This window comes from Aulostomus chinensis, chromosome 9 (genome assembly GCF_037954235.1).
Source record: "Aulostomus chinensis isolate RoL2024-O1b breed Wild chromosome 9, RoL_Achi_v1.0, whole genome shotgun sequence".
Classification (NCBI taxonomy): Eukaryota; Metazoa; Chordata; class Actinopteri; order Syngnathiformes; family Aulostomidae; genus Aulostomus; species Aulostomus chinensis.
This window is the reverse complement of record NC_141328.1, coordinates 16,898,778-16,921,454: the sequence shown is the minus strand read 5'-3', so window position 1 is coordinate 16,921,454 and position 22,677 is coordinate 16,898,778. Positions and strand designations below refer to the sequence as shown.

Sequence of the window (22,677 nt, the reverse complement as noted above, 5' to 3'; positions counted from 1 at the left end):
AGACAGACAACCATTCACACTCACAGTCACACCTACAGTCAATTTAGATTATCAATCAGCCTCATCCTCTCTTGATGTCTTTGGACTGTGGGAGGAAGCTGGAGTACCAGAGAGAACCCACACAGGAACAGGGAGAACAACAGGGCTCGAACCTTGAACCTTCTTGCTGTGAGGCAACAGTGCTAACCACTGCACCACCGTGCTGCCCCTTTCTTAGGTCTGATCTTACCTGAAAAGGGTAACGCTTGCATCACCTGTCGATCAGTGTGTTCACCTAACTTCAACCAATCAGATCAAAAAACTGATGTAGAAGCCTTCGGTCGCATTCTTTCCTTTTCTTTCTGACATAAAATGAAGCTATAGTAGCATTTAAGCTAACCTCTTAAGGAGCCACCATTGTTGTTTTGAACCAGCAGTGTCCTCTAGCTGGTGCCGTACCTCTGCAAAACAATATTGCCGGTCTGGTTCGAATGCGTACTGAACATGTGACGGATGGGTTGATCAGATGAAAACAGCTGTAGCCAATGTAACCAACTCACATCACGAGCAAAGAAATCAACGCTAACATCTTATGCGGTGAACTTCAGTAAACGTGCAAACATCCTGCGTGCTGATGGCAAGCTGGTTTAATATTTACCATGATGACCATTTAATTTTAGCATTTTAGCATGCTAATAATTGCTTTTTAGTGCTAACAGGGTCTGTTAAGCTATGTGCACAGAGCAGATGAGGAAATTTACATCTCTGTGACATTATAGTCATATGCAAAAGTAATTATGCAAAAGCAGTCATTTTGAATTCTTCTCTTTTTACATTTTCTACTTCCATTACATGCACTGACAAATATAGATCGACATATTCAACGACATCATGCAAAATGAGAATGACACAAACATTCAAAACGGTCACCATGGAATGAAGTGCTGGTAACTTGTCAAATTTGTGAAAATAGCAGGAGAGGACTAGTGATGTCAAAAGAACTGAGTTCATACAATTCTGAAAATTACAATTCTGAGAATGTGACGCGGTTCTGATATTCATTTAACACATGGTTGTATGAGTAAAAGTAGAAGTGATTAACAATGAACTTCAGCCACACAATATAGTTGGGCTCAGCAACTACAAAAAGCAGTTGACAATTGGGTGAAATTCAAAGAAAGCAATAAATGACATCTGAACATGGATTTCTGGCAGGTTTTGTCTTCTTCCCGTTACTCTTTTCCAACACATATGTCTATTCATCATTCTGGATGGTTTGACTGAACCACAGCGGCAAATTGTTACCAAACGTTTGCTGATGAGAGGATGGAAAAAAAAACATTTGATAATTATTCTCTCTCCCAACAGAGGCATTTTGAAATAGACAAAATACTGTTTAACTGCAATCAGGAAATTTAGGAGACTGAAGAAAAAGATAATATACAAACTCCATGTCACAAAAATGGATCTACACTGCACCCCAAAACTCTAAATCTGAGTTCACACACAACGTGTAGTGAATTATTTGCGAGATTAAATTACATGTAAAGTAAATGCCAGGGTGTGAATAGTTTGTGTCGATTTCTTCAGGCGGCAGGAACGATATGAGCAGTGTCGTCAATGCTAAATTCACACTGGGAATAATGCATTTTCGCTTTTGTGCTTATCCATGCATGTTTAAAATATTCAACTTTGAGCAAAAAAAAAAGGCTTAAAGCTGAGTCTCTAAAGTGTTAAGATTCTACTGATGTCACCGATGCCCTGTTGAGTCAGACAACAGAGAACGAGCTGATGGTCGCTTGTCCTCCAGAGTCCAGTGCGTGCTAAGAGCTAACGTGTTTTACCGTTTCAGAGACATCAGGGCTAGCAGTAGACTTTGGGATGACTTTGCAATCTGAGTCCATGCTTGGTGGCCCTGCCTTGGGCTTTTGTCGGTGGGGATTGTCAGTCCTGACTGCTGGGCTTCCAGAAGCTGAATGTGGCTATAGGAATATAGTAATCTCTGCTAGCTGGGAGCTAGCTCAATGAAGTTTTGTTTACCATCTTCAAAAACAAAACGCAGTATATCTCATGTCGAACCACTACAGAGACATCCAAGCTAGTGGTAGATTTTGGAATGATTGGGGACGATATAGTGAAGTGGCACCAAGCGTGGGGGTCCTCCATGGGGCTCACTTGCCAGCTGCTCCATCGTCACTCATTCAGAACACTGTTGCTTCAGGCTTTTCATCAGCAAATAAAATTAAGGTTTTGCTACTGGCTTGAAGATGTTTGTCGTGGTTTAACAGGAGATGTTGATGTGAGTCGAGACCAGTCGGAGCTTGTAGGTTTTATCAAGATAAAACCACCACAGATTGGCGCCTACATTCTAGCCTAAAAAGATGCTTGTGGTAAGTAAAAACAAGTATACCTATATTTCCTGGAGGAGATTACCCACAGATTCCTTCTCTTTATGGGTAAATAAGTGGAAAACATAAAAAGTCAAAGTTCTTCATCAGGATAACCAATCTGTGTGATCGAAACAATGACTTCCATGTGAATAAATACGTTTGTAGTGAGTTTTTTTCTGTGTATTTTTGTCCTTGTATGAACTGCCCCTTCATCATGGACCCTGTCGTCAGAGTAGATGGACATGCTTTATGTCTTTAAGACCTTGACGAACAAATAAACCTAAATTATTCAGCGTCCAATCTTGGGATATAATGATGAGATTAAAAGTAATCGAGCAACGGGACAAAAATTCGCCTCATATCACACATGGACAATAACGCAAGCGTGTTGTTTACTATGTATATATTATATATATATATTACTATATATATTATTTACTATACTTGTTATGTTAGTGAATTGCGGCATATTTCAAGTTGCACTTTGAACAGGAGACTGTGTAAATATGTTCACTGTCACCTGCTGAACGTAAAGGGGCGGAATCATATTCAGTTTATTTGATGCTTGGGGAGGTGTGCTGGATGAAAGCTGCACTGGTCAATTATACATAATTTAGGCAGCTGATGAGATTTAGATGAACAAATAGAGAGAAGACGATAGAAAAGGTGGATGCCGAGAGATAAACGGAGCAAAGCAGCGCTCTCTGAGATGTCAAGCTAACACAGAAAACCCAGTTTTGTTTTTCCCACGGGGTATACAGTAGGTCCCAGTGAACACACACCCACAGACACACACGCACAAATATAGTCAGAAACACACAGATCCCATCTGCCCCGGCGCCATAATCAGCTTATCACTGAGGCCTTTCAGAATGACGATATCAAGCTCTGGCATACATTAGTGCTGCTACTGGGATCAAGCAGTACACAACCGCGTCACACTGACAACACACACACATACCAATTTGGACCTGAGTATGCATGTGTCTGCTGCCACACACACGTTTTTATCCCCAAAAGATTGGAAACATCCTGTGCATATAAACATAATTAAACAGGCACACACTCAGAGTAGAGGACTTACTGCTTGGAAAAATAACACAAGATTGAGACACGCAACACAGCGGAGAGGCAAACAGAACAGTGTGTGTGTGTGTTCTGAGTATGCCAAAGCCCAGTTGATCTCTCAGTAAATATGGGCATATGGTCTGCCTCTGTGGGCAGAGAGAGAGAAAGAGAGAATGAGGATGACACGGATGATTGTTTGCGTGTTTTCCTCGTCTGTCCACAAGGAGACCACAGCAGGCGGAGACATCTTATCCTCCCGGGACATGTGTTCCTTTCCCAGAGCTGAGCTGCCGAGTCTTTATGACTCCTCACTTCACCACAGGCAGCAGGTCAGACGTGTCCACTCAGGGTTATGTAACAAGGAGACAGGTTGAAAACATGAGAATTATCCTGCCATACCATCGTGGTCGACATCATGTGGTCAGCTGGTCACAATACAAACTTGTCTCTGTATTTCCTTTTAAACGTGCATTAAACTCCCATGATTATTTTGGTTTTGCTGGGCTTTTCTTGGAAAAGAAAATCATCCATTAGTGTTCACTTTCCAATATCTCAGCACTGTGTTGTAACATCCTCAGCTGAACTCCACCTGAACTTTTGTTTCATGTCATTCCCCCTTTTTTTTCTGCCCCCATGAGTAAGAAGTTATTTTTGATTATTTTTATCTGTCTTAATCTTATTATGTTGCCTCCAAAATCACTTCCGGTGCAGTGATCTTTCAAAATAAAAGCAGCAATGCGTCATGACTGTAGTTTTATTAGAGCTGGCCTGCTCCCATTCGGCAATCTGTACCGTACCCAAACACATTTGTCCCCCAAACGTCTGTTTTGTTTAAATAGTGAGAGTGCTTCACATCCTGCCCAGGTACAGTCCACTTCCCTAGCCTCTTTGGTAGAGGTGGTTCTCTCAGACAAGCAGGGATGGAGGCTCCACATACAGCGAGCAAGCAAACTGTGGCAGATGGTGAAAATGATTCAGATGTGTGACAAGTGACGCTGCAACAAAATGACAGCTTGGTTATATTTTTGTGCCGCTTGTCTCTCACCTGCTGCTCACTGTTTTAAATGAAATAGAAAACCCACAATCAGGTATCCAACTTGTCCCTGCTTTTGTATACAGCGTGTGTGTGTGTGTATGTGTGGGGGGGGGGCGTATGTGTGTAAAACATTTAATATGTGCTGTGAAAATACAGCAGATATGAATGTACAGTTGTCGATTTGATACAAAAGCATTCAGTGACTTTACAAGTTACAAGTCTGGAAACCAACGAAAATATTTCTCAGTATGTTTTAAATCTTTGTTGTTGTTTTTTTTTTAAATATTAAGTAAATGAAAAGTTGTTTTTACTACTTTGAGAGTACAAAATCGATGGAAGTTAAACGAATTTTTCTGTGCTGAGCTTCTTTTTTCAACTCATACATAGCAATTCATCTTTTCTTTACACTTATTCTTCAGTGCAGTCGAGTCCAGTTCCATCTAATTGTCTTGTACGATGACAATCGATTCGAAACAAAATTCTAATCAGATTAGCTTTTAAAATACAAAACATAGATTTTCAGCATCTTCTTGTTTTCATTTTGTCATCTGCGGTGTTGGACTGCTTTGATAGCAAGTCAAGATTGGAGGTTTCAGTGCTCAACCAGAGTATAAAACCCCCTGCTCTCCAACTGTGTTTTATAAACTTTATACATTTAGTGTAGAGTGAGAGAGGGGGGTGTGTGTCTGTATTTTCCAGCCTGAATAATGCAGCAGTCACACTCCCCTGTAAGAGCATGATCAAAGAGGACTAGGGAGCTCAGCGGAAGAGCCGTGTGTCAGTTATGGATGTTGAAACAAGATTTGTCAAGCCAAACACCTGCCTCCGCTGAACTGGACCCGCACCAGATTTCAGATTAGAGACCGACGACTTGGCAGCAGCACTTCATAAACTCCCAAAACCCCGACCCGGAGGAGTGGCTGCAATATGCCAGAGGCGGGTCTGCCGCCATTTTTTTTTACTTCCACAAAAAAACAACAGTCAACATGTCATACTTGAACAGTTGTTTTTTTTATTATTGTTCAGAATACACCATGGTAAAGCATTTTCTGTCTCAAAGACTCTTTGGGCATCCAGTGCCGGATTCTACCGCACATTTTGTTCACCGCTGCTGCTGGTGCGCTCTACATCTACGTGCCACAGGACACCAACGTCCTGAAAACTCCAAAAGGAAGAAGATGCAGAGACCTTGATCTAGGGGGGGGCGGACCCCCTTTTTCTCTCGTTTCTTGGTGGCAAACAGGAATATCAAATAAATACACTCTTCTTTAGTGCTTCCCACAGAGCGGAGTACACGTTTCATCATACACACACACACACACACACACACACACACACACACACATCATGTTGGCTGGTGTTTAAATGTGATCCTACACACACTGTAATTGTAAATAGATCTGATTGCACTTAAAGAGCAAAGATTCTGTACACAAAGTTGCCTAATATTAAAAAATACATTAAATTACATTTTCCAAATAAATATTGGTCCATTTTTTTTGTTAGTATGCCATCTTCCTGAGACACTGTCACATATTTCTATGCCATAGATTTTTTATTTTATTTTTATATCCATGAGTGTTCTCTCTCCGGCCTTCCTTTAACCCTTTCCTCTCTCCATCTCTGGAGGCCAAATACATTTTTCATGCTACACATACATCAACCACCCACCGATGAGATCACCGCTCATCACATGACCTGCTCTCTCATCCATGCCAGGACATACCGAGTAAACAGATTTCTCTCACCTCACCGGTGAAGCTCAATCCAAGACGTGAGACGGGGTGCAAACGCACAACTAAACAAAGTTACTGACAGGAGTACAGAGAGCACTAACGGCAGCTGCTACCGTGTTTACTGTAAGTGACCTGGATGTGCATCTGTGAGGAGGGGATTATCTGTGAGAGTCGTGTGTGCATGTGTACGCTTAGTTGAGTTGGCATTCCCTAAAGGTAAATGTATACAAATTTGCATGCTGATAGAAATTAGCATAATAACAGTCTTAAGAGCCAAAATGTATGTCTTTCTTTTTCTTTTTTTCTTCTCCTTTTTTTTTTAAAAATACAAATCTTTTTTCATGGCACTTCACAGCATCGGTGTGGCTCTCTTACTGGTGTTCAAAAGCAGCTCGTAGTCGAGTCTGGATCTGTGCTGCATTCGTCTCTGGTAGACGCACACACACAAACACACACACACACACACACACGCACGCACGCACTAAGTACCTTAGTATGAGGAACCACAATCAAAATATCCTCTGCTTCCTTCATCCTCTATACTTTTCTATTATTGCTTTCGTATACCATTATTTGTTTTACAAGATGTCAATGTTCTTCCAAGGGAGCATTCCTGATGTGCAGCCAAAAAAAAAAAAAGGATTTATGTCCAAAACAAGTGAGTCTTCACAGGAACCAGAACAAACAACAACTGGATTATCCACAACTGTCATGTAAGGCAGCAAGAGATAAACACAACGAGCTTCCCTTCTTCATGTATAAATACAAAATGTCTCATTAGTCTATACGTTAGAAACAGCGCTGTTAGCATCTCGTGCCTGACGGATGCCGTACAGCCACTTGATGACTCGAGCGTTCCTCTCGATGACCGAGATGCCGTAAGGAACCCGCTCGTTGACTTTGGCGGGCCCGTCCTCGTCTTCCTCATCTTCTCTGGCTCGTTCAGCATCTTCCCCGCACTCTGAGCTGGGTGTGCTGACGCTGCGGAGCTTGGAGATGGACACAATGTCTGAGTTGGCTCTGGTGAAGCGCTCCACTCCACCCATCCCTTCCACCTCCTCTGGGTCCAGCCCGCAGTAGTTGAAAAATCGCTCCAGATCAGCTGTGGCGCGGGAGTAGCGGTCGCTCAGGTCCGATTTGGAGCGGTGCAAGGATGGGTGCTTCCGGGCAGAGCCCTTTGAGCTGGCGTTGGATAGTCTGGTGAAAGCAGGGGAAGCTGGGGGGATCATGCCTCCTCGGACCAGCATGGGACTTGGTGGCAGGTATGATGGAGGGGAGGGCAAGGTTTGTGTTGGGGCGTTGAGCTGAGGATGAGGTTTGTTCTGAGGAGCTGGAGGAGGAGGTGGTGGTGGTGGTGGCACCTGGGGGTGTGCTACCTGACCCTGGGCAGTCTGTCTGGGTCTGAGCTGGGGTCTCTGGAGCTTCCTCACCTCCGCATGAGGCCGAACGTCCACTCTTCGAACCGTGACCGAGTTGGGGGAGCTGTAGGGCAACGGAACCCCGATGCGAGGTGCTCGTGCTGGTACAGGAGGAGGACGATGGATTGGCCCCGCTGCAGGGGTCCGGAGGTGGTTGTTGAGCGGAGAGGAAGTGCAGGAGGAGGTGGATGAGGAGTTGGTGGTGCTGTGATTTAATGGTTTGAGGTTGTGGAGGAGTCGGTTGCTCTTCTCCTGCTCTGCTGACAGACTGCTGCCGATGCTCTTAGCTCCTGATGAAGGAGAGGAGGAGGAGGGGGAGGTGGAGGAAGAAGACTGGGAACAGGGCAACGGGCCGTCACATACGTCATTGATTAGATTATTCAGAATATCCAAGTTAAGAGCAGGTCCTCGTCTCCCTGTGTGTCCCTCTTTGCCTCCTCCATTCTCCACATCAGCCGGACATCGGGGAACTTTGCGGGCTGGAGGAGTGCTAATCTGGCACTGGAGCATCATCCCTGGTGGAACAAGGGGTTTGCGAATGATTGGCGGTTTGACGGGCGCCTGACGGGTGAGGGCCACTTGCTGGCTCTTTACGTACTTGGCTTTGTCAGCCTCCAGGCGCTCTACAGCGCTCAGTTTGCGGGCCCCAGGCTCGGCCGGACGACGGAAGTAATCCGGACCCTTGTTTAGAATCCTGAAGGGCATGGCAGAGGTGAAGGGAACTCCGGCCAAGCGGCCGTCTGAGGGCCGCAGGGTCTCCACTGGCATACTGGCGGAGCTGCTGGAGAGAGAAAGACCTCCTGTTAGGTTTGAATTTGAATTATACACAAACAACATAGTATTCAAAAAAGACCAAATTATCTCTGGCATAAATGTTTCCAAAAATGATCTTATTGTTGTGATCATTTATTTTTCAGCAGCAGAGTTTAAAGAGCGAGTGAAGAGAGGGTTGACAGAAGGACAGGAGGGTGAGAGTGAGGCTTTATGCTCAACGAACATCCATTTGGATCTCCCACATGTCCTCTCTAAGCTTGAGAAAATAGCTCTTTTGTACTTTTGTCTTTTCTTCCCACTCTCCTCCCCCCACCCTCCCTCCCCCTCTCTCTCATACTCCCCTTTAACTTCCTTACCGGTTGCTTTGCTGTTGCTCTCGCTTCTCCTCTTTTCTTCTGTGTCGCCTCTCTTGCTCTTTTATCCTTCCTTTCCCCAGCAGTCCGGGCTCAGTGAAAGGCTTCTTGAGGGACAGGGTCAGTTGGGGTCAAATTCCACATCGGGCCCAACTAGACCACCTCTGTTAGCTCAGCAGTGACCCAGATGGGGTTAGGCTGAAGATCGGGGTCACCGGTCAGACACTATGCAGCTGATGAGAGCTCTTTAAAGCAAATGCAGGACCGGCGGGTCAGCTGCAAAAGATCTGGGTGATCCAAACAGCCTCTATGATCCCAGTAGATCTCAGTCTGGCTCTGCTGTCAAGCTGTGATCAGCTGGAGAGCTGCACACTCCTGGAGAGATTTCACAAAAATGAAAAGTCCACGTCAGATAATGCTAGAGCTCTCTTTTTCTGTCTGTCTCTCATTGACAAAAGCATCCACACAACACACACACACACTCTCACACACACACACTCCAGCAGACAGAAGGGACTCTCTTCAACACTGAAGTAGAGCAGACGGGACAGGCTTTAATACCACGTCTGGCTCCTCCCAGCTGGCCAATCACATGCTGGACCCAGAGCTTCAGCGGAGCAAAGGGGGCGGGGCTAGAGGTGAGAGTTGCGCTCGCATTGGTTCACTTCGAAAGGGATTCTGACCAATTGGACCCCTCCCCCCTTGTGAGAACAACAATACACTGAGGCAGGGTTTTCATTCAAATGAAAATTCTTTGAAAGGGAGAAAGTGGGGGGGGGGGGGGGGCAAACATGGGCAACGGGCAAAAACAGCTGCAATTTTGTACATTGACTTGCATCAAGCACAGCGGGGGGGGGGGGGGGGGGGTATACGGAAAGCCGGCACAACTGTCCTCCTCTTTGTCTTCATCACATTAGAGACAGTTTGGATGGTGTGCAAAACACACACAGCCAACAATAGAGAATCGGCTTTTTTCACGTTTAATTCTTCCAACAGTTTAGTTGAAGCAGTAGAGCAGCTAAGCGGCCAAATGAAACCCACTGAGACGATGGAACACCAACAAAGTTTTTTCACCTGTTTCTACTCCTGTTTTACCACAAGCTCAAAATCCCCAGTAAAACTGTTGTCCTCCATCCCCCAACATCGCTCATCCCTCCCCTCCATCTTACAACAGTGCACTCCAGGGTTACATCACACCCGTTTCTCCCCCTCCTCCTCCCCTTCCTCCCCACCTCCACCTCCAACGTATCTATCCACACATTTTTAATTAGTCTTTTTATAGCCATCTTACTTCTCCTCTCCCTCAACATGTGACCCTGTTTCCCCCACTTTTCTCTCATCCCTGAACAAAGCAGCAGCAAAGGGAGAGCAAAAGCACCCCTGACAGTTAACGCACACACACATGTACACACTGGATTTCAGGTGTGAGTATTTAAACATGCTGAGAAATGCACACATGCTTTGCTTTCATCTTGACCACGTGACAAACCAAAGGAGAGTTTTACCAAAATAGTTCAAAATTCAAAGACTGCTTGACAGAAAAATGATGTAATACACACACACACACACACACACACACACACACACACACACACACACACACACACACACAACTAAGAGAAATGAACTGGGAGTCACATCTTATAGACAAATAAAGGGAGAATTCTTTTTAATTAGTTTTGATTGGAGAAAGAAACTGATGTTGCGAGATGCACGGGAGATGATGACATCACATCTGGGACTTTTGGCATATCGAAAGAGCTAACTGATTATCAAAGGGACAAACACACACCCCTGTCTCTGGATACAAGAACTTTTAATCATTGGTTAAGAAACACCTGACTGCCCAAGGCCATGATACACCTGCTCCACCTGCTAGCCAGGAAAACAGAAACCAGCACAACCAGAGCTGGAGCCAAACACTGATACAAACAATATCTGAATTCAAGCAAAACTGCTAATTAGACAATAAAAATCTGTCTGTTTTCTCTTCTTAATGTGTCTTGTTCCAACGTGTTAGTTTTCAGGGGATTAAACACTGGTAAAAGAGAAAACATGAGATGTATCTTAATTCACTTTTAGGGAAAACGAAATCTGGCCAGCAAACCCCTGCTAATGGAGACCGCTAACCTGAGCTGGCCTTGCTTGGTGAGCCGCTGATGTTCTGCGTTTTTCAACGTTTTCTACGGCCGCCAATAGCAGAATTTGTTATTTTAAAGTCACTATTGTCAAGTGAAAATCTAAATTGTAGATTAGATGGTCATTATTTAACATGATCCTTGTTCAGAGAGAGGGGAGACTGAATCACACTGAACAGACAAATCTTTGTTGACTCAAAGAATTCAACCTTTTTAAAGACCTACAGTGCCATGGCTACAGGTAATTATAGATATGGACGTGCGTGTCTCTGTGTGCGTGTGTGTGTGTCCATTCATAGAATCCTATGAAGAAGAAACAGTTTACCAGAAACGGTGAAGACAAACGTCTGGTCACAGAAACCTCACCTAAGGTTTCGTACGCTGCGGCCTTGTCATTACCCTGACAAATGCATATCCTGTCCTTCCAGATTTAGAGTCTTTTCATGTCCACAAAAACACATCGTACTTCTGCTCAACACTTGACAGGAATAAATCATTGAAAAGAAGGAAAAGCCCTAATTCAGTGCGTTAGAAGACATGCTCCTCCTTTGAGCATTCTCTGTAACGTCATCGAGAAGCCATCGTCACCGCTGGTTTGCAACAGACCTCTCACAGACTTTAGAGGTTAGAGTAACTGAAATATCCATGTTCTGAGTTTTGATCCTGTGTCCCTGTATTAGGTGTTGACAGTATAAAAATTATAACAACATCCATCCATACATCTATTTTCTACTGCTTATCCTGTTAAGGGTTGCAGGGGGGGCTGGAGCCTATCCCAGCAGCCTTCAGGCGAGAGGCTGGGTTCACCCTGGACAGGTCACCAGTCCATCACAGGGCCAACACATAGAGACAGACAACCATTCACACTCACAGTCACACCTACGGTCAATTTAGAGTATCGATCAGCCTCGTCCCCTCTTGATGTCTTTGGACTGTGGGAGGAAGCTGGAGTACCAGAGAGAACCCACACAGGTACAGGGAGAACATGGAGACTCACACAGAGAGTGGGATGAAATGCTTTCAGTCGCGCACAACATCTGTGAAATGACACGTTTCACAGATGAAAGTTTTAAGGAACACGCAATAAAATGATTTATCCACATTTGTTTGCACAGAGCTAAACAGAAATAGATCAGTCGATGTGTGAGTGAGCTCATTCTCCATCGTGAGTTCAGGATCTGAGACAAGTCCCTCCCTCACTCTGTGTTCCTAACATAATACATACTTTAAAATATTTTTGGGGAACCAGTAACACTCTGATGGTCGATTCACTGAACTTTAAAACTGAGGCTCCATAGTGGAGTGAACAATAAACACATAAACACAACCAGAGAATCATGGGATATTTCTTCTGTTCAACACTCCAAAAAGAGACGAAGATCCTTCTCACACTCCGGTAAATTGAACCCTTAATATTTGAAGCCATCTGTGTGGTCAAAAACGGAGGTTAAAAGTACAGTTACTGTCAATACAAGGTTCCAAAGCTAAGATGTGAGATTTCAGATAGAAGCTGCTTAATCATCACGTCAGATTAAGTAGAAGGATGTAAATGCAAACACAGCTGCATTTCTTCTTTAAGCCATCTACATGCAAATATGGTCATCCACCGGAGGACCGGCAACTATTGACATGCGTTTGCTCATCGTTCAGGGTCAGCAAGCTTAATAGGATCTCTGTGGGTCCAATGTGTGTGTGCAGGAGGAGCTGCTGGTAAACCTCAGTCCCTTGAATTGGGGAAGTTGTTGAAGCAGCAGGACGTCGACAATGAGGCTTCCAGTAAGACAAAAGAACACAAATCAACGGTCGCGTTCACTCTTTACCGAAGCTGTATTTTGTATGTCGATCTAGAAGTTTGCATTACCCCGGGGTACTTCAGCCAGTGTGACTTTAACATTGGTTTACAAAAAATGAGTGCAAAACTTGATTTTTAGACCGTTAATGCAGTTGTTAGAAATACAAGCTAACGAATGGATGGATGCTAGCTCTGAGCTTACGGTTTTACTGTAAATTCTGTTGTCTTATTTAGCCACATGTAGGCAATCCTAGAATTCAAGATTGTGTCTTTACTGGTGCATTTTATGCTGTAGAACAAAAGTTTCAAATGTATTCTGCTTGTGTAAATCATAAACCTTATTTCCAGGTTTTAATACTCATTCCTGCATCCCTCTATACCTACTTCCCCAAAGACATTAATAAAGTAACTTAAAAAAGTAAGTCTCCCAATTGTGTAAAAATTTGAAGTTGATGAAACTTGAGGAGCCAAAACAAAATAAACAGTTTTTTTAACTTACAAAATTATCTCAACTTGTCTGCAGAAGTTCTATCAAATTCAAAGGGACACTAACTTTTTAAAGTTATAATTGCTTTTTCTGACAGAGTTGTAGTTATGCTGGCCATCATCCAGTGTGGAAATGTAAAAGTAATGAAACACCAGTCTCAACAGTCCACAGACTCTGTGTGTGTGTTTGTGTGTGTGTGTGTGCATGCCCCTTGAGTAACTTCCTAAGGAAACAAAAACATCCCTCAGCCCATCTTTTTTTTCTCTCATTGTTATTGCTTTCCATTCATTTTTTGCTCTGCACAAACAGCTGATGTCTCCATAAAAACACAGACCACAGCGAGACAGAGAGGAATGAGATTTCCATTTCACGATGGAAACTCGCACGATTTGATCATAAAACTATGCTAACTGGTGTGTTGTTATGAAACTGACTACTTTCACATGTGGCTTTCCAACCACCCTATTAACGTAATGATATAGCTGATGTCTGTGTGTGTGTGTGTGCGCGCGCGTGAGGTTGTGTTTCATGGTATATATATATGTGTGTGTGTGAGTAATGAGTTAGCAAAAGACTGTTTTTCCTTGAATCTCTAGGAGTACAGATGTGTAGAAGGTAAAGTTTTGGCTGAGAGGAAGAAACGAGCGCCACTTTACCACAGCTTCTATGGTCACCGAACTGCCAGCCTTCATAATTATAGGGAAAACGTATGACTGGGAGCAATTTGTCACTCAGTATTTTTTTGCGCTTGGTTACAGAGTAAATAGCAAACAGCAACATGTGAGGGAAATCCTTTTCAGGAAGAAAATACAAAGACGGTTTTGTACTTTTCTTTTGAGAAAAAAGTCCCAAAACATGAAAATAAACAGGAAAACGTTCCACTGCTCGGTCCAAACATTACCGTTGTGCGACAGGAACAAGGCTCCTTCATGTGTACTTTGTGTGACGCCAGCAGACCTGCCGTATCACGGCGGCCTTGGTCAAAGAGCACGTTGAACCCAGATTGTATAGAAAACAAACCTCACCTAAAGAGGAGTCACCAGAAATCCCCTTTTGTTTCCGAATATATAGTGTACGTTGTCATTTCATTGATTGAAAATGATTCATCAGTTACTGAGGGAGAGGTTCTCACCTATTGGTGGGGGTGGGGGTTATGAGGCGCTGATTCATAACAGGAAATGTGTGAGAAAGACAGAAAAAACACACTCGGTGGGAGTGTTTGGTTGTGGCTGAGCAGGTCGACCCTGCTGCCCTTCATCCATCTATATCTGGTAACACGGACTTGACTCTGTGCCATAAAGCTTGGTCCCAATGCACTGACAACTGCTGTGGAGGTGTCAAACAATGAGCTACCACAGATAGCACAGGACACACAAATAAAAAGATCTCACAAAAGTGTCTCTGCCTTTGCTTGCTGTTGTAAAATTTGAGACACACAACAACAATAAGTGCGAGCAGCGTGTGCAGTAAATGTTTTTCGAAGTTGCACTTCTCATCTTACGTGACATATGATAGCATTAAATGTCGATAGAGTAATCACTTTAAAACAGACCACTCACAAATTGGTGTTTTGTGTTCATAAACGATTTTTTTTTCTTCTGCGCCACTTCTCCAGAATGCAGAAAGTGCTGGCAACATATAGCTTGAAGCTAACTGACTGATCGCTAAAAATAGCATAACTGCCTGAAATGCCGGTTACCAAACTGTCAAGTGCATCTTCATTGTCCAGGCAGTCACTTAGACTTTTGGGACACCCCCCCCCCCCCAAAAAAAAAACCAAATAAACATGCCCAGTTTGGCACTACCATGAACGAACATGGATGAGCTTAAGTGTGTTGGTTTTGGTGATTCTTGCAGCTGGTTTCTGAGCTACCGTGAACAATTGTTGTACGTTGTTTTTTGTTCACATCAAAGTGTTTGTAGGTTACGGCCGGATGTAGACAGCATGGATTATAATAGACGATGCACTTGAGGGTTTTGAAACATATGTTTTAATTAAATTTTGCTGTTGTTAGCTGTCAGTCTCCATTAGCTTCACGCTAAATATATGTGGCTGTCTCCCTCTGTATTTTGGAGTTATACAGAAGTGATGTGAGAGGGGAGAATGTCTTTGTGAGCTCAAGAGACCTCTGTGAGTGCTTGAAAGGCAAACTGCACTATTTTTGGGTGATATATCACTTTAAAGAGAGGAGCTACGACACAAACAAGGATGCACTGAGGGGCTGTATAAGGTGACTGGGAATCATGCAGAGCTACTTGAGTGGATATCCCAAATTAAAAAAAAGAGCTGGATATTAGCATAGAAGGTCACCTTTTATTTAACATTTCCAAAATCTGACCAACACTTATCGTGGTTACCACCTGCACAGACCAGACAATGAGCGTGCAACACAAGCCACAGTACATTAACTCCAGTGACACCCAAGGTTCAGTTTTAAATCAATAAAAAGCTTAAAAGAAGAGTTCAAAAGGTTATCGGCCACCCCCCGGTTTGATTTAAGGAGCTCCAAACAGAGGTGAGCTGCAAAGGATGGGACCCGTTGGTGCCCTGGCAGCCATCAACATTAGCCTCACTGCTCACTTCATGCAGACAAAAGCCAGTGGCGTGGAGAGAAGATCTCCACCGACATGCATGACTGAAGTGTCTGGACTGCAGGGTTATGCAACTGTGTGCACTAGGGTCTAGTCAACTGCAAAAACAAGCACTGAACCATAAGCAGACAGTTATTATAGCATCAAGCTCCATTTTTGTGCCCATCCCCCCTCTCTCTCTATCTATTGCCCCCCCCAACTTCCAACCTCTGCTCATCTCTGTCTGCGGCTGTGGCCCCAGGAAACACCCACATCCATGCACAATTACACTCAAGGGTGGGATGGGGAGGGGGTCCAGTGAAATCTGGTTGCATGTGTGTACGCATGAATATCAGCATCCTCGCTGGTTGAAGGCTAAAAAGATAATTCAAAACAGTTGCTCGACAACAATGATCATTATTTGCTGCATTATTTGAGAGAAATAGAAACATGGAGGCAATGTAGGCTTCAGAATCATCGAGAAGTATGACAGTATTAATAGATGAGTATTAATCGCCTCCCGATCGATGAGAAAAAAAGCTGTTTTGAATTTGGAATCTCACCTGATTTTAAGGCCACTGAAGACTCACAGCTCGGGTGAACAGTCATATAATATAAATGTAAACAGTTGTTTTTAGTCCACAAACTTGATCCACGTGATCCGACTAGAAGCCTGAGGAGCAGGAGCACTGAATTACACCCCAGATGCGATTTTCGAGAGCTCACAGTTCAAGGTTACTTAACAGTTGAGCACCTCTGCATTTCTTCTTTGTGAAACCCTCCACAAATTATCTGAAACAATGGAAAGAAACCACATCCAGCCATTAATAGCAGCTCTTGATGCAACCCTCAGTAAAAGCCAGGATCTAGTTCACCTGGGACATTGTTGACAGCGTCGAGATTAAGTCAAAACCCTGTTCCTGATTCTGATGAGTCAATTTGAGTTGAAAGCTCAAGGAAAAATGCGGCATGAGCAAAAACCTTCATGCTATGAGGGGTTTTGGAGAAATCTTGAGGAATTATTATTAGTTGGGCAAGTTGTAATTATTTTTTGATAGTACTGTGATAAGCACTGTTGCCTCACAGTAAGAAGGTTCTGGGTTTGAGCCCCAGGATCTTTCTGTATGGAGTCTCCATGTTCTCCCTGTTCCTGTGTGGGTTCTCTCTGGTTCTCCAGCTTCCTCCCACAGTCCAAAGACATCAAGAGGGTACGAGGCTGATTGATATTCTAAGTTGACCGTAGGTGTGACTGTGAGTGTGAATGGTTGTCTGTCAATGGCTGCGTCAAGTGGCAAGTGGCAACCTACGTCCTACCGCAACAGCCTACTCCTACAACCTAAATACGGCGGCACCATTCGGACACCCTGGAAGATTGGTGGTGAAGCACGACCTCTACTGGCAGAGCACAGATACCGCAAATAGGTAGACAGCACCAACGGAAGCCCCCACCTGCTGGCCTGACTGTGGTACTGCACTCCAATCTGAACGCACCTTTCACTCATTCTCTATTATTAAGCACATTAACGCACCTGTAAAGGTGTGTTCACACCGCGTCGCGTTTGGTGTGAACTCACCTTTAGTCATCAACAATGACTATAAATGTTCATGTTGCATAAGAATGGGAGACTGTTGGTGGCGCAAACTTGGCTTGCGGGTCCACAAGTTTTTAGGGGACGAAGAAGAAGTCCGTGGTGCATTGTGGGCCATGGGCTGCTCCGTCAGATGCACCTGAACTGACCTACAATTTGGGCGTGTTTATGCTGGAATTTAGGTTGCGAAGTAGGTCGCTACTCGTGCCAGTTGTAGATTCGGACAGCCTACGACCTACTCTGAGACCTACTTGGCAATTCAGACGCAGCGTATATGTGTTGGCCCTGCCATGGACTGGAAACCTGTCCAGGGTAAACCCCGCCTCTCGCCCGTAGCCACTGGGACAGGCTCCAGGCCCCCCCCCCCCATGCCCTCCCCTTGCAACCCTGAACAGGATAAGCGGAAGAAAATGGATGGACCTGCATGCATGTTAAAATGTGCTGATGGAACCCCGACTACTCACATTGCCAGTGACACAGTCTGATTTGGTGGACCCAGACCCAAACTCTGATGCGGATTACGAAAAAAAAAAAAAATTGAAATCGCTCCAGAAATTAACTGAACCGATACTTCATCTAAAATGTGTATTTTAGATGTATTTAGCTCAGACAGAAGTTTTCTCCCTCTTGCATCACTTCTCTGTGACACCAGAATGCAGCCAGCCATTTGCATTTAGCTTGAAGCTAATGGCAAATGATGGCTCAGGCCAGAGGGGATCTATTTTTTGTGTTTATTGGCTCAGTGATTATGGATTACTGAGAATGCAGCTGGATAAAGAAGATTATACCAGACGATGCACTTGAGTTTATAGATACTTTTTGCTCTTGATAGCCATCAATCATCATTACCTTCAAGCATTCTGGCATCACAAAGAATTGATGTAGAAGGGGGAAAACGTCTTTATGAGTTGAAGAAATCCATCCATCCACTTTCTTCCGCTTATTCCTTTTAAGGGTCGCGGGGTGGGGGGGGGGGGGGGGGGGGCTGGAGCCTATCCCAGCAGCTACGAGCAAGAGGCAGGGTTCACCCTGGACAGGTCACCAGTCCATCACAGGGCCAACACATAGAGACAGACAACCATTCACACTCACAGTCACACCTACGGTCAATTTAGAGTATCAATCAGCCTCGTCCCCTCTTGATGTCTTTGGACAGTGGGAGGAAGCTGGAGTACCAGAGAGAACCCACACAGGAACAGGGAGAACATGCAGACTCACACAGAAAGATCCTGTGCCCGAGCCAGGACTTGAATCCAGAACCTTCTTGCTGTGAGGCGACAGTGCTAACCACTGCACCACCATGCAGCCTATGATTTGAAGAAATCCATTTGTGAAATCAAAATTTTTCAGTGAAGTATCACTTTAAGGGTAACCAACCAAATTCTGGGACAACCTGAACAGCCACATGGGTCTTAATTGGGGTATAAAAAAGCAAGCGGTCTGTTTCGGTCAGACTTAACAATGATGAGATGGGTGGTCTCTTTCTCCCAGTGCTGGGTAACTCCCACGTAGGAATATAGAACCCCTGATATTTAGAATGCCTGGAGAGATTCTGGTCTTGCTGAAGCCTCTGGAGGGTCAAATAACACTGATCAAGCAAATCATTTCTGCTGACGATGAAAACTACCATCAAAGCTCCAAAACTGATCTGTGGATCGGCCTGTTAGGGTTGTTGTGATCAAGCAAGTAGCTGGAGGCTTCAAACCACACACACACACACACACACACACACACACACACACACACACACATACACACACACACACACACACACAAAAACCTGATTGATCTCTCATGTGCCCACAAGTGAAACAAAAAAATCAGTGTGGTGATGAACACATTTCAGAGAAATGCAGGCAGTTATGCATTCACACATTCTACTGTCCTCATAAAGCAATGGAACCATCACACGCGAGCACACACACACACACACACACACACACATTTTGGAAGGAGGGAGAGTGGTCAATGTGGAGTCGCCTCAGTGGCTAGGCCAGGCTTTTGGCTTGGATACGGTGAGGGATTACACACACATAAACTGCACATGTTCAAACACACTCTTAAAAAAAAGCTGTTAACCCTTTATAACCCTAGGTTACCTTTCTACTAACAAGGAGTGTGAGGACGGGTCATGAAAAAGTGAGTTAGTTAACTACCTGATTTGATACTCCCTCCAGATTTCTCTCTTTTCCATACACTCTTAACAAGAAACCAAATGCCTCCCAGAGAAAATTTTATCTTTTACTCCTACGAAGTCAGTCTGGCATGATAACACTCCTGGAAACTTTTCAGCTTGAAATAAAATGTCACCATCAAGCATGGTAGAGGAGCAGTTGGTCCGTCCTGCCAGCTTTTGGCAGAGTTTATCAGCATGTTACAGCTGAGAGGGCTGAGAGAATGAAAATAGTCCCAGAGCAGAGTTGCCAAATGTTATAATCAAGACCAGTATTTTTAGATCTGGCATTCCATCGCAAGGACAAGGAAGCACGGGCAGGGACACAGCAGCAGCAGCAGCAGCAGTAGCAGCAGTAGCAGCAGGCAAATGCTGCTTCTCTCAGGACACAGCTTTTTATGTGCTCTCATTGCTTTTCCACAGTTACCATATATACTTATCATGCTATTTTGAGGATATTTAGCAGTAAAGGTTACTCCTACAAGAGTGACTCCCCCCACCCCTTTAGGTAAACAAAACAAAACAAAACATGGTCACACACTGATGTGCTCTAACAGGTCAGGAGATAGTATTTACTTACATGACGTCTACGAGTCAACAGCTAGATCCTCAACTTCCCACAAGTTTCCACAGAAACAGATCTGAAGCTCTACATCTGCTCCTAGCTGTTACAAACGCAAATGTGCCGCTATGCAGGAGCTGGTGTGTTCCTTAGAGTGTGTGTGTGAGTGTATGAACCAAATGATCACTAACCTGTACGTCTTACTGCTCCTTAGGCTAATATGCTCCCCTCTTATCCTCCCACTGCCCGGCTAGACTCCACCCCCTCTGTCTAAGAAGCAGGAAGAGAGTTGGGAGAGCAGGAAGCAGGAGCTTTTCCCTCACAGTCACACAAGCTTTCCACCACTTTCACAGTGGCTATTTCTCTTGATGTGCTGTTTCCACCACCCATGACAGGGGCAGTGGTCACGCAGGAAATGGAATGATTCATTTTTTAAACCACCCCTGCTGATGAAGCGCTACATCAAGAGGCGGATAAAGGATTAGTTTAACAGCTGGTAACACATCAGCTAGCAACTGAACTGTGTCACCAGGACATCTTCCATCCGATTAGATTTCTGTGGCGTTTTTGGTGTTGGCTCTTATTCTCTTCATTCCAAACAAACTGCTGCCATCTCATCAACTGCTGCTGAAGAAATCCAATGCATCATCTCTCTTCCTTGTAGGGAGGAATAACTTTGAGCAGGTGTTCCTATGAATGCCACGTACTGGGACCGTAAAAGTTTGGGTTGTCTATGACTCGTGGTCCCAAATTTCAGTTTAGAATTCCCAAAAGAAAAGATGCCAGAGATTTAGATTTTAAATTACCCCAAAAGGTTGCTGAGGCATACAAATACACACATTGATGTGTCCATCCAAACTCGACAAATTTTAAATGGCTGTGAAAACTTTTCTTTGACATTTTTTTTCTTCAAATTTTGAGGTTACTATTAAACAAGCAGGGCCTTCTTTACTGGTTTTAATTAAGAAATCCACCATTTGCGTCTTACTACCCCCCACTATGGGATCTCCGTGATAAGATCTTCCACATCATTAATATTGAACAATTATGAGCAAATATGTACTATTTAAACATTTGCACGTTTAATGTAAACCATATAACATTTCCATTGTTTTTAAAGGGTTTCTATATTCTGCAAACTTTAGGAATTCCATTTTCGCTGGTATTGTTTCGAACAGTAGCGCCCAAACTTTTTAAAGTCTTCATCCTCCTGCTCTACCTCAACAGACGCACAACTCTCATGTGATGTTCCATTTTCATCGGTAAACCTCCACATAAAGGAAATGTAAAACAAAATCAGCGGATTATATTAACAACATGGATCAATGTTTGTGGTTTCATGGCCTTTAAGACAATGACTGATGTGACTCATGGCCAAAAAGTTGTTTTATCATTAACCCCCCCCCCCCAAAAAAAAACAGAAATATCAATATACAGCTTCAAATCCAGAGAACATCCTTTACAACATTTACACCGACATAAATTAGAGACACATTACCGATGTGGCTGACGTGTTACGGACAGCCCTGCGAGAGAAAAAGACTGCCCTCATTCACTTGGCCAACACCACTGCATCGAGGCCTCGGAAAAGACAGTGAATGGGTTGAAGAGGGTACAAACACAGTCAGTTAGATGATTTAATTGTATCTAAATATATAAATGAACAAGGAATGCATGACAACAGTTACAAGATTTCCAACAAGCTCTTTTAAGGTAGTGAACAATGCATTCCAGTGAGTGAGAGTTCTGGTGAGGGGAAGTGTGAAAGCATACGATAGGCCGGGGAGAGTGAAAGAATATCATTATTAAGTCGGTGTAATCAAGGATATCCTGCTATTAGTGCTCCTGAAAAGTGTAACAACTACTGGAACACTTCATAAATGCTTCTGTGGTTTTATATAAAGGGTTTGTGTGCAATTAATTACAAAAATAATCATTCAATGCTCTTTATTTCTATCGAGATTTCACTTCCTGCACCACCGTGAGCTGAGCTGCCCTCGCTCCCTCCAGTCCAAACATACAAAGCATTGCTTATTTAAAGGAGTCAGCAGGGTGGGGTGCACAAGGCCAATCTCCCTGCAGCACACACACACACACACACACACACACACTAAAACACATGTATGCAAACCTCCAGGCTCTCTAAAGGCAAACAGACACACACGTGCGCTGGTGGGTCACTCTCCAGAGGCGGCAGCAGCAGCGGGGAGCGGACATCCACTCGCTATAGAGGAACCCAGTTAGCAGCTCTGGAGTCAGAAACACACGGCGGGAGTGGATGGGACAATAAATATTCCAGCTGGGTCAACAAATTCCAACACTTTTTCGATTTCTGTTAACGCCATCAATCACCCTCCTCCCTTCCCTTCTATACCCTCCTTCTGATGATTGGACCTGGCTGATAGTCACATCCTTTCTTCTCTTTTCCTTTATGTTTTCACTCCTTTAACCTATCTTCTCCTCACATCTCCGCTTCTTCTCCATTACGTCTTCTTAATTACCCCTTCATGTTCTCCTCTTCACCTGATATCTCATTCCTCTCTTCTTCCTCCCATCCCGTCATTCCTTCTTGTGGAAACTACTCAACGTCTGCGCCGGAGGGGAAAAATTC

The 22,677-nt window shown here is 44.1% G+C and overlaps 1 protein-coding gene across 4 annotated transcripts; it reads right to left on the bottom strand.

The window, feature by feature from the left end:
* Positions 1-5,463: 5,463 nt before the first annotated feature.
* On the bottom strand, positions 5,464-20,262 carry LOC147256087 (protein FAM110A). 4 transcript variants are annotated; one of them, XM_086214003.1, is made up of 4 exons: positions 20,085-20,262; positions 16,306-16,534; positions 8,758-9,129; positions 5,464-8,408 (listed from the first exon to the last, which is right to left on the bottom strand). In XM_086214003.1, the coding sequence occupies exon 4, from the start codon at positions 8,393-8,395 to the stop codon at positions 6,992-6,994; it is 1,404 nt and encodes a 467-aa protein (XP_086070129.1). In that variant the 5' UTR covers positions 8,396-8,408; positions 8,758-9,129; positions 16,306-16,534; positions 20,085-20,262; the 3' UTR covers positions 5,464-6,991. The 4 variants fall into 4 exon arrangements, with proteins under 4 accessions (XP_086070129.1, XP_086070128.1, XP_086070130.1 ...); XM_086214002.1 differs by lacking the exon at positions 16,306-16,534; XM_086214004.1 differs by lacking the exons at positions 16,306-16,534; positions 20,085-20,262 and adding an exon at positions 11,776-11,794.
* Positions 20,263-22,677: the final 2,415 nt, after the last annotated feature.

Bases quoted from the DNA above. Each gene is read 5' to 3' on its own strand.
- LOC147256087 (XM_086214003.1), bottom strand. From the start codon at position 8,395: ATGCCAGTGGAGACCCTGCGGCCCTCAGACGGCCGCTTGGCCGGAGTT.